Consider the following 13,115-nt stretch of genomic DNA (forward strand, 5'->3'; position numbering starts at 1 on the left):
CCTGTCTGTAGCCATCTAAAATACTAGGCTTGCATTGGGGCACCATAATTGTAAAGAGTAAAAGCATTTGAGATGTCAGAGGGGAAGATCAAGATGATTTCCTGAGATATGATGGTTCTCCCTCAGGGAGAAGGTATGGAAAATAAAATAGCCACAGTTAATATTGAAAAGGTTAGCATATGGAGAAAAGAGCAAACATGTCATGTTGTCAGAAGATAAAGTACAACAAGTAAGATAACTGAGAGTTACCTGTTCATGCATCTCTTGACGTATGTACATTGCAATGGGTAGATTATGGCTATCCAGACAACCTTTTTTCCTAAGATTACTGCACTAGAATTAAGATACTTGAGAAGTTTCACAGTCAGTGTTTCTGTGACTCTTAGACCATTAACACCTTTTACTTGAACTGGTTTAACATTTCCCTAACAGAGCACAACCATGAAGGTATGGGATGTGAGAGAGTTGAATTTTAGTGTGAGAAGGAAGAAGGTCTTTTCTTCTGATAGAGTATAGAAATGGAAACACTATCACACATTGAATGCACAGGCTAATGTCCTAAGAAATCACTGCATGAATAGGTGTGGAGGGGTGGGGGTGTGAGCCTTGGGAAGGAGAGACGGGGATATAAACAGTCAAGAAAGAAGTTAGGGGCTGGGAAGGTAGCTCAGTGGTAGAGTGCTTGCCTTGTATGCATGAGGCCCTTGGTTCCATTCCTCAACACCACATAAGCAGAAAAAGCTGGAGTGGCACTGTGGCTCAAGTGATAGAGCTCTAGCCTTGAGCTGAAAAGCTGAAGGAGAGCACCCAGGCCCAGAGTTCAGGCCCCACGACCAACCCAAAAAAAAGAGAGAAGTTAGTTGTCAGGCACAGATGGCTCATGCCTGTAATCCTAGCTTCTCAGGAAAGAGACTGAAATCTGAAGATTTTGGTTTGAAGGCAGCCCAGACAGGAAAGTCCATGAGACTCTTACCTTCAATTAACCAGCAAAAAGCTGGATGTGGAGCTGTGGCTCAAGTGGTAGAGTGCTAACCTTGAGCAAAAAAGCTCAGGGACAGTAACCAGGTACACAGAGGGAGAGAGGGTAGGATAACATAAGGGAAGGAGAGAGAAGGAAGGAAGGAAAGAAGGGATGGAAGAGAAGGAACAGTTTCAGAAAGGTAATACTGGCAAATTGTGTTAACTTCACAGCTTTGCCTAAGGCTCCTCTTGGCAAGCACAGTGCTTGACAGTAAATGGCTGCTAACACTTCATAAGAGAAAACTAATTCCATTAGAGCAACAGTGATTTAATTACTGCATCAGAGTTTCTACTTCTACACTCCCTACCATAGCACTACTCGCCCATTAGTTTGAATTCACAAAAAACAAGTTTATTAGGGCTTGTGGGGGCCCAAATACAAAAGGTTAAAGAAGTATAAAGACTACAAAGAGTACATCTTAATTTAAACCCTAAACTTGCAGGTGTAAACCTTCTGGTGGGAACTGAAAATGGCCTCATGCTTTTGGACCGAAGTGGGCAAGGCAAAGTCTATAACCTGATCAACCGGAGACGATTTCAGCAGATGGATGTGCTTGAAGGACTAAATGTTCTTGTGACCATATCAGGTATGTTACTATATTGACCCTATTCTCCAGGTATTCAGAGGTAGGAAGGATCATCTTCTTTCTGAGGAAATGTAATCTCTGTCTTTCCTGGCCAATAGTAAATTATAGCTGTATAGCTAGATTTGATCATACACATTTGGAATCTGTGAGGGTGGAGCTCAGGTATCCACAATGTTTATAACATGGCTCTTTATGCAGCCTTAACTACACAGGCAACATGAGACTTCTAGACTGAACCTTGAAGGAAGTTTAACTTTCCAGCTCTATTTCTATTTTAAGAAAATGTGTTCACTTGCCACTATAATTCTCTCTTTATTGTACCTTTCCAATAAATGAGTATTAATCAGACCCAAGTAAAGGTTAACTAAGTAAATTCTTACATTGTGATTTGAGTTTAATTCTGTGGGGTCTTTTGTTCTGGATAATTGCTTTCTTGATTACTATACTACCAAATCAAAATCGAAAACACACATCTGCCAGTCATCTACCCAAAGTGGAAATGCTACCAGAAAATTCATGTTCAGACTTCATTATATGGTTACTGACACATCCTAATTCTTAAGAGTCTGTTTTCCTCTTATCTCAAGGCACAGATGTGAAAAAGAAAAACTGAAAATAAAAGCAAAAGATCCTTGAATTGCCCTTGGAGTCATACCGGTATAGAAAGGAGAAAGCAATGACTCTGCTGTTCCTCCTAGCTATCATGAGCATCACAACATGCTCTAGGCTTCAGTTACAAAAATGAATTATGGCACACCATTATTCCTATAGTTTTAAGTTCTGAATGAACCCTTCTGTTACACCAGTATGCAATGCTTTAAGTAGTTCTCTTCTTCAAGAAGGAAGGTGGTTCAGTGGTAGAGCGCTTGCCTTGCATGCCTGAGGCCCTGGGTTCGATTGCCCAGCACCACATAAGCAAAAAGAAAAAAGCCGGAAGTGACGCTGTGGCTCAAGTGGTAGAGCTAGCCTTGAGCTAAAGAGCTGAGGGACAGTGCCCAGGCCCAGAGTTCAGCCCCCATGACCGGACCCAAAAAAAATAAAAGAAGATATCACATCTGTAACATTTAAAACATCTTTAAAGCCAAAGATATTTCAAAGGAAAATAAATACCCAAGAAATTAATCACATATGCATAAATTTCTCATTACTGAAGAAGAACCACTGGATGTCCATTTTCTTCTCTGGAACTCAGATAATGTAATACATTTTTCTCCTTGAATTACTCTTCCATACTATCTAGATGTCTTCTTATCATCTTACGGATTTTTATTTCAGGTCACTTTATCAAAGGGAACTTTTAAGCTTCTTTTCCAAATCTACATTTTTTTCTTTCCTGCTTTTATTGTATATTCTTTTCAGTGACCTCAACATCACAGATTTGTCCAATATCATGTTCTTAATCCATAAATGCCTTCATTATACTTCTGTTTCCTTTTAGAATTTATCTTAGTTAAAAAAAATTTAACAATCCATAGTTGTCATCTTCAAAGTAATAGAGCAAATGGAACATTCAGTATAGCCATCTGCTGTCAGGTTAAAGGGTGAGGAAAGGACTGACACACAAAAATATGCTCCTGTCCCCACTGTCAACACTTCTTCATAAGATTAATTCTAGAATATTCTGAAACTGTGGCAGAGTTCAATCTTGCTGAGTTCAGAGACACTGAAAAGAGAGGATAATAGCAGGTTGTTCATGTAAGAAGCTACTAGAAGCTAAAGACATTGAAGTTCTCTGATTTGGCCAAAACATTAGAAGTTATTTTAACCAGAAGACTTGGTAGACAGAACGCTTTGATAAAGTGCTCAGACACGGGCTATATTACTCTCACATACACACAAAGGTAAATAAAACATAAAGATATAAAAGAAGATAGGAAAAACATCACAGGATATTGAAGTTAAGTCTCTTTGTGTTTTAACAGGAAAGAAAAATAAGCTACGTGTCTACTATCTTTCATGGTTAAGAAATAGAATACTTCACAATGACCCAGAAGTGGAAAAGAAACAAGGCTGGATCACTGTTGGGGACTTGGAAGGCTGTATCCATTACAAAGTTGGTAAGTCTCAAGACATAGAACTACAAATTAAGTTTCATTCTGGTTTTGTTTAACTAATGTTGATATGTTTAACAGGTATTGCTAGAACCCTAAGCATATCTGTATTATTCCCAAAATAAGTCAGACTGATAAAGTTCAAAGAATGTTCAGGAAGTAGAGGTATGACTCGAGTAATAAAGCGACTTCAGTGAAAAAAAGCTCAACATGAGGCTGAGTTGAAGCTCCAATAATGGCAAATCCCACACTTGTAAGCTCAAAGAGACAAGACAGAGACAGATGGAAGGAAGACCAACAAAAAAGAAATGTCTATAAAATTGAACAAAAATAGCTGAGTAACAAGATTAAGAAAGATTACTCCAAGTAGCTCCACATAATAGCTTTTATTTTTTTATTATTTATTTTTTTGTTGGTAGTGGAGCCTGAACTTTGGGCCTGGACACTGTCCTTCAGCTCTTCAGCTCAAGGCTAGTGCCCTACCACTTGAGCCACAGAGCCACATTTCAGCTTATGTGGTGCTGAGGGATTAAACCCAGGGCCTCATGCATGCAAGGCAAGCATTCTACCACTGAGCTACCTTCCCAGACCATAATAGCTTTAAAAAACAACAACAACAAAAACCCAAACTGCCAGCTATAGTGGCACAGGCCAGTAATTAACAAAGAAGATGAGGCCAGAGGATCACAAATTCAAGACCAACCTGGGCTGCACCTTTAAAGCCCAGCACTAGTGACTCATGACTGTTATCCTAGGTACTCCAGGTTGAGATCTGAGAATCACTGTTTGAAACCAACTTGTACAGGAAAAGTCTATGAGACTCTTACCGATTAACCACAAAATGCTGGAAATGGAGCTGTGGCTCAAGTGGTAGAGCGCTAGCCTTGAGCAAAAGTGCTCAGGGACAAGCACCAAGACTCCAAGTTCAAGACCCAGTACTAACACACACACACACACACGCACACAAACACGCACGCACGCACGCACGCACGCACGCGCAGAATAAAGTATCCAAGAATTTTTTAATACTTCCTGAAATCCTAGGTAAAACAATTCTTTGACTGATTCTGTAACAAAAAAAAACTCATAAGAAGACATTGACATAATATTTCATGACCGAAGAAATGAGAAGGTCCTAAATCTTCCAGATTAAAAATTAATAGTTTACAGACAATATTCTCAGAATCAGAGAAGCCTGGGATTCTTCAGTAGTCACACTAGAATCTTAGAAAATGGACCACAAGCAAAACCTTTAAAATTTCAAAGGCAAAATTATTTCCAACTCATATTTTATAACCCATAAAGTAACACTGATAGTTCCCAAGAAAAAAAACTGAACCAACAGAGAGAGAGAGAGGGAAAGAGAGAGAGAGAGAGTGTGTGTGTGTGTGTTGAGAGTAGGATTGATTGATTACAAAGGATTGATTCAGTTATGGTAACTGAGATATCCCAAGATCTACAGGCAGCAAAGCAGACACATCTCTTAGTAGAGTCAATGGTATAATGCTAGTCCAAGTCCAAAGGACTGGGAACCAGAAGAACTGATGGTGTGGATCAGTCAGAAAGTCAGAAGGCTGAAGACCCAGGAAGTAGTGATGATTCAAAGCCAGAAAAGACCTAATTCTTCAGCCCAAATAGGCCAGAGGCTCAGCCTCTTCATTCTATTTTTTCTTTTTCATTTGATCAGGTAAAGCCCACTGCATCCCTTCCTTCTAAGTTTATTCCAAGTGACCTTCCACCTTAGCTTGGCAATTGATAAGGTTCAAGTGTCTGAAAGAATATGCTGCCCTCTGTCAATGGATAACAACACATCATTTGGGAATTATTTTCAGAAAAAGCTTACTGATAAGCATTTAAAGTAACTTTTGGAGGAAAAAAATGGTAACAGTACCAGGTTTGAACTCAGGACCTCAAGTTTACTAGACTTACTTGCTTGGGCTGGCGCTCCAGCACTTAAGCCACACCTCTTGCCCCGCTTTTTGCTGGTTATTTTTTAGATAGACTTTTCTGCCTAGGTTAGCTTCAAACCTTGATGCTCTGGATTTCAGGCTCCTGAGTAGCTAGGATTACAGGCATGCCCCCACGCTCCAGCTGAGCATACCCAATACCCAAGCACAGTGACAACACATAGATAAAAATAAAACAGCATTTGTTAAAGAAAAGAGATGTTCAAAGGACACAGTATTGCTCACAAACCAGACTGAACAAGGAGAGTGTTCTTCCATATCAAACCAGTGATGTACAAGTTATGATCTCTGCCTCACTATGTGTTGTTGGAATCAAAATTAGCTACAACTCTCTAACTAGAAACCCTGGAATCCTAATTTTTCTTGCCTTCAACCTGATAATTGGGTAAAGCATTAAACATACACCCACCATACTCACAGCTGGTAAAAGTCAGATTCATATGCGGAAATCATGGGCTTCTTTGAGAATATGCCTTGCTTTCATAGGAAAGAAATATAATTTAACTGCATTATGGAAACAATTTTAAAGGTGCCTCTAAAAATTTCTCTGATAATCAAACTTGTAAGATCTTCCTTTACCTTGTTTATCTGGAATATTTTAACCTAAATATATTAATCAAATTTCTTATACACAAATTAATATTATATGATTATAGAGTAATAAAATTTATTTCAGGAAATAAAATTTCTGAACATTATTTATGCTTAGAAAGTTGTTTTTCAAAAGCATGATTCTACAAAAGTCCCCCCACAAAACTTCTGTAGTTTTTCTAATATTTCTGACTTCTTCTAATGACAGCTGTCTTTTTTACTTGCCTTTACAAGACTGATCTATAACCAGAAGGTGGAAACTGAAATATAGCCAGAGAGCAATAACTAATAATTATCTATCAGAAAATTGAGACCACGTCAATTTTCAGAAACAGTTTTTCTCATGGTATCCAAAGAATCATACATAGTCTCTATTTTGCTTTTTTTTTGAAGATTCTAGTCAACACTGAAATCTCCTTGTAGCACATTAGTATTATTCTCAAGTTGCTATGACATTTCAAAAATATACATGATAATCCTAGCTACTCTGAGGTTTATGGTCTGAAGCCACCCAGGTAGGAAAGTCCATGCAACTCTTACCTCCAACTAACCAACAAAAAGCCAAAAGTGGAGCTGTGGCCCAAAAAGGTAAAGGATAGTACCTTAGTTCAACCCCAGTACAGGCACAAAAATTTAAGGAGGTAGATACGATATAGATACATAGATAGATAATGTAGCTATAGGTAGGTAGATATGATAAGGTTGATATTGATACACACACATATACACACAAAAGAACAACTACAGACCAAGTATCCGAAAGATTATGGGTATTTTTTTTCTCTTAGCTGTATGCACTTACCTAAGTTTTTATATTCATGGTATTTTACGCCTTGACTGCGGATCTTTTCCTTGGTCTCAAATAAGGAGATCAGAGAATAGTTCATAAAGAGTTGTTTGATAAAAAATTATTGGGCTGGAAACAGCCAGATATCTAAGGTGTCATCTAAGTATATTAGATTTTGTTTTCCCTACCCAGTTTCCTTAGAATATAGGGTATTTTTGTTATACAAATATTATGAAGTAATTGACAAGCATAGGTATCCATTGTAGATTATAAATTTTCTAATAATTAGATTCTACACTTAGTAGTGAAAGGTCCAGAGGACATTTAAAGAATGTTGTGACCTCCCAAGGACATCACAATAAATATAGATCTTTATGGTAACCAAGACACATAAGACACACCAATTAAGAAGAAACTCAAAGGCATAATACATATGTGCATCTGATCATATAAAATATTCATCGAATAAACTCCAGGAAATGGAAACCAGACGTTTTTTCTTTGTTGCTGTTTTTGTTTTCTGTCATTTGTTCATCTGTCTTTGGGAAAGTAATGGGGAGGGGCACAGAACTGGTGGGATAAGGGTGAACAAATGCAGCAATGATACTATGTTGAAATGAACTATACAACTTGTGGGTGGAACAGGAGGGAAAAACTGGGAGAGAGGGAAAGAAGGGCGACATTGTTCTAAAAGAAATGTACTCTTTATCTGATTTATGCAACTGTAATCCCTCTGTATATCACCTTTATAATAACCATTTTTAAAATGCATTAAATATATAAGATATATTTAAATATATTATATATTTATATAACACATATTTATGTGTTATATTTATATATAAAATACATATAATAAAATATTCCCCAAACCAGATTTCTTTTTTTTTTCCTTAAAATCAAGGTTTTATTAAAAGGAGTACACAATGTCTTCTCTTTAGCAACAACCCTTTTCTCAGAAGCAAAGTATTCATTAACATTAGTTTATATATCTTACAGAAATCCTGTCTCTGGCTTTTCTTAAGTCTTCATTCCCTTCTTTTGTGCTTGGCCATAACCAACTGTATTAAGCTTATTAGTGGGCATATATGTTGTATTTAGTCTTTTTTTTTAATTTAATTTTATTTTATTTGTGAACATACTGTACAGAGGAGTTACAATTACATGGGCAGGATAATGCGTACATTTCTTACCAAGCATTGCAGCCTCCTCCTTTGTTTACCCTTCACATCCCTTCCCAGCCTCCCCCCTCCCCCCCAATCCCAATCCTTCTCCTTCCCCCCCTTCCCCCCCCCCACACCGACGTTGTAAAGCTCGTTTTGGACATGACAACTTGTACTTCTCATTGTTGCAACAGGTCCACCTGTATCCTTAAACAACTGGTTTTTCCCCATCTCCTCCACAAGTTATACTGACATCAAATATAGTGAAAGCAGGGGTTATACTGTGGGGGAGGGACATACAAAGCAACAAAGAGATAATCTTATAAATGCGTTCGAAACACATGCATGAAAGAAAAAAAATTAAAATATACATCTAAGGGTTCATTTTCCTGACATCACATTATCTGACTTTTTCCGCTTGACTCACACATATACTAGATATTACAAATAAGGGAAACCATGGGACCTATGTTTCTTTGGGCCTGGCTTACTTCACTTAATATAATTTTTTCCAAATTTTTCCATTTCCTAACAAATGGGGCAATGTCATTCTTTCTGATGGAGGCATAGAATTCCATTGTGTATATATACCACATTTTCTTGATCCATTCATCTACTGAGGGGCATCTGGGTTGGTTCTATATCTTAGCTATGGTAAATAATGCTGCAATAAACATAGTTGTGCTGGTAGCTTTAGTGTGGTCTTGTTTGTAAACATTTGGGTAAATGCCCAAAAGTGGGATTGCTGGGTCATAGGGGAGTTCTATGTGAAGTCTTTTGAGGAACCTCCATACTGCTTTCCAAAGTGGTTGAACAAGTTTACATTCCCACCAACAATGAAGTAAAGTTCCTTTCTGTCCACATCCCCTCCAGCATCTGTTGTTGTTAGAGTTCTTGATTTTTGCCGTTCTAACTGGAGTGAGGTGATATCTCAATGTTGTTTTGATTTGCATTTCTTTTATGGCTAGGGATGTTGAACATTTCTTCATGTGTCTATTGGCCATCCTTCTTTCTTCTTCAGAGAAATTTCTCTTTAAGTCTTTCGCCCACTTATTTATTGGGCACTTGTTTCTTTGAGGATTTGTTGTTGGGGGGTTTAATTTTTTGAGTTCCAAGTATATTTTAGATATGAGACCCTTGTCCGTTGTATGGCTAGTAAAGATCTTCTCCCAATCCGTGGGCTTTCTATTGATCTTGCTAGCTATATCATTTGCCCTGCAGAAGCTCTGCAACTTTATGCAATCCCATTTGTCCAACCTTTCTTTGATTTGTTGTGTTTCCGGGTCTCTATTCAGAAAATTTCAGCCTGAGCCAAGGAGACCTAGGATTTCTCCTATTCCATCCTGTAATGTTTTCAGAGTGTCTGCTTTGACTTCAAGGTCTTTGATCCATTTGGAGTTGATTCTGGTGCAGGGTGATATATAAGGATCTAGCTTTAGTTTTCTACATGTAGTTAACCAATTTTGCCAGCACCATTTACTGAAGAGGCTGTCTTTCTTCCATTCTATTGTTTTAGCTCCCTTATCGAAGATTAGATGGCTATAGGTCTGTAGGTTCATTTCTGGGTTTTCAATTCTATTCCATTGGTCCTGAGGTCTGTTCTTATGCCAATACCAAGCTGTTTTGATTACTATGGCTTTATAGTAGAGTTTGAAGTTTGGTATTGATATTCCTCCAGCAGTGTCCTTTCCATTGAGGAGCGTTTTTGCTATTCGGGGTCTTTTATTGTTCCATATGAATTTTTGGATTGCCTCTTCTATTTCCTTGAGAATGAGGTTGGAATTTTGATAGGTATTGTGTTGAATTTGTAGATAGCCTTGGGAAGTATTGCCATTTTCACGATGTTAATCTTGCCAATCCAGGAGCATGGGAGGTTTTGCCATTTTTTAAGTTCTGTGTTGATTTCCTTTTTCAAGATTTTAAAGTTTTCATCATAGAGGTCCTTCCTAGGTATTTTATTTTTTGTGGGGCTATTACAAATGGAGTTGCTTTCCTAATTTCAGCCACACTTTTCTCATTGTTGGCATACAGAAAAGCCATTGATTTTGGGGGGTTAATTTTATAGCCTGCTACTTTGCCAAAGTTTTGAATCAGCTTGAGTAATTTGGGAGTGGAGTCTATGGGATTCTTTAAATACAAGATCATGTCATCTGCAAAGAGGGAGAGTTTTATTTCTTCTTTCCCTATTTGGATCCCCTTTATGTCTGCATCTTGTCTTATTGCTGTAGCTAGGCATTCTAATACTAGATTGAAGAGAAGTGCAGAGAGTGGGCATCCTTGTCTTGTTCCTGAGTTAAGAGGAAATGGCTTTAGTTTTTCACCATTGAGTATAATGCTGGCTGTAGGTTTGTCATATACAGCCTTTATTGTATTGAGGAATGTTCCATGGATTCCTAATTTTTCCAAAACCTTCATCATAAAGGGGTGTTGGATCTTGTCGAATGCTTTTTCTGCATCTATTGAGATAACCATGTGGTTCTTATTCTTGCTCCTGTTGATGTGATGAATAATATTAATTGATTTGCGTATATTGAACCAGCTTTGCATCCCTGAAATGAATCCTGTTTGATCATGGTGTATGATTTTTTGGATGAATTGTTGAAGTCGATTGGCCAAAATTTTGTTGAGAAGTTTTGCATCAATGTTCATCAAAGAAATGGGTCTATAGTTCTCTTTCTTTGATGAGTCCCTGCCTGGTTTTGGGATCTGCCTGGTTTTGGGATGAGGGTTATGATGGCTTCATAGAATGTGTTCGGTAGTGAGCTTTCTCTTTCAATTTCATTGAAGAGTTGGAGGAGTATTGGTGTGAGCTCTGCTTTGAAGGCCTTGTAAAATTCCGCTGTAAAACCATCTGGTCCTGGACTTTTCTTAGCTGGGAGGTCTCTTATTGCTGTTTCTATTTCAATGCTTGATATGGGCCTGTTAAGCTGGCTTAACTCATCTTGGTTTAGTTTTGGCATGTCAATATTTGCTAGGAAAAGGTCCATTTCTGTCAAGTTCTCAAACTTATTGGCATAAAGTTTTGAGAAGTATTCCCTTATAATGTTCTGAATCTTGGTTGTTTCCGTGGTGATGTTTCCATTCTCATCTCTGAGTTTATTAATTTGGGTGTGTTCTCTTCTTTTTCTGATAAGATTTGCTAAGGGTCTGTCAATTTTGTTAAGTTTTTCGAAGAACCAACTCTTTGTTTTGTTGATTCTTTCTATAGTTTTTTTGGATTCTAATTCATTTAATTCTGATTTAATTTTGATTATTTCTTTCCATCTACTGGATTGGGGGTTTATCTTGCTGCTCTTTTTCAAGGAGGTTTAGATATGTCATTAAATTGCTAGTTTCAGATCTCTCCAATTTGTTGCAAAAATACATTAAAAACTATTGTCATACTGAATTATCTGCCAGCCCAAGCAAGAAAGTCCAAGAGACTCTTATATCCAATTAGCCACTAGAAAACCAGAAGTGATGCTGTGGCTCAAGTTGATAGGGCCCTAGCCTTGAGCTCATGGACAGCACTCAGGCCCAGGGTTCAAGCCCCAGAACCAACGAAAAAAAATGAATAATCAGCAGATGGCATCCTTTATGACTCTGCCTCTTCCTTTGCTAATTTTTTAACCATCCTGGCCTACTAGCTCTCAGTTACTTATATTCAAGTAAACATAAAAGTCAGGCAGAGTAATGTAAATAAACAACATTAGGGAAAGGTACAGGTTCCTATCATAGTGACTTTTCATCTCTAAGTTTAGAAAAGATGATAAGTAGTTACATCTTGAGATGAAGAAAAAAGCCTTCAATATAAAGCTAAAGACCCAAGTACCATGCTAACCAAGTACACTAAAGAAAACAAAATCTGTCTGTGGAGACAATCCTGCATCATGAGCATCATCCTCTACTATAGAGATACATGGATATGTAACTACATCTTGTGGCTCAGACATTCCTGAACACAGAAATAACTCAATAAACTGATGTACTTTCTGATTCTTAACTTTCTTGTTACAGTTAAATATGAAAGGATCAAATTCTTGGTGATTGCCTTAAAGAATGCTGTGGAAATATATGCCTGGGCTCCTAAACCATATCACAAGTTCATGGCATTTAAGGTAAGCAGACATGTGCTTGGATTTTCAGTTTCAGTTTCACCAATGGTCTGTGCCCCATATAGACCAATTCCAATTTTATTATATTGATTAGACTTGTGTGTGTGTGTGTGTGTGTGTGTGTGTGTGTGTGTGTGTGTGTGTGTGTGTGTGTGTGTCGGTCAGTCCTGGGACCTAAACTCTGGGTCTAGTACTCAAGGCTAGCACTCTACCACTTGAGCCACAGTGCTGCTTCCAGCTTTTTCTGCTTATATGGTGCTGAGGAATCTAACCCAGGGACTCATGCATGCAAGGCAAGGCAAGCACTCTACCGCTGAGCCACCTTCCCAGCCCTCCATTAGACTTTTTAAAGTGTTTCTTGGACTTACTAGAAGAGTAAATATTTAAAATGTCATATAATTTGTCAAATTAAAACTTGTATTTGACCTCCATTTGAGGTCTAATAATGATTGGCTTCAAGAGGCATTTTTTATGGAATCATTACCAATTACACAATATTGATATATCATTATTATTACACAGGGCTTCTTGAGTACTGCCTGGTGTTTTGTCTAACAAAAGTAGACTGTTGGCATCACTTCTTATCAGTGGAGTTGTGGCTCAAGTGGTAGAGTGCCAGCCTTGAGCAAAAAAGCAAAGCAACAGTGCAAGCCCCTGAGTTCAACCCCAGTACCAGCACAAACCTAATCATCATGGGCCTTTCTGAAGAAAGTTTCAAAACCTCAGTTGATGTTCACAGATCCCCTTTATCAGTGTCTCTGAACTGTATACTTAACGTAGTCACTTGTAGAAATTACTTTCTTGGCATTTTTTTACCTTATATTTATCATAGTTGGAGTGGTCACTCCACAAGAA

General features: G+C 37.9%; 1 protein-coding gene across 7 annotated transcripts in view; it reads left to right on the forward strand.

Moving 5' to 3' along the window:
- Window positions 1-13,115, forward strand: part of Tnik (TRAF2 and NCK interacting kinase) — a 407,835-nt gene that overhangs the window by 379,468 nt on the left and 15,252 nt on the right. For all 7 annotated transcript variants that reach the window (XM_069991889.1, XM_069991891.1, XM_069991890.1 and 4 more), the window contains 3 exons: window positions 1,464-1,607; window positions 3,530-3,664; window positions 12,163-12,263. In XM_069991889.1, the coding sequence (XP_069847990.1) occupies window positions 1,464-1,607; window positions 3,530-3,664; window positions 12,163-12,263 (380 nt within the window). The remainder of the gene's footprint in view (window positions 1-1,463; window positions 1,608-3,529; window positions 3,665-12,162; window positions 12,264-13,115) is intronic.

The sequence above is a fragment of the Dipodomys merriami genome, unplaced genomic scaffold (genome assembly GCF_024711535.1).
Source record: "Dipodomys merriami isolate MVZ:Mamm:240054 unplaced genomic scaffold, mDipMer1.0.p SCAF_40, whole genome shotgun sequence".
NCBI lineage: Eukaryota > Metazoa > Chordata > Mammalia > Rodentia > Heteromyidae > Dipodomys > Dipodomys merriami.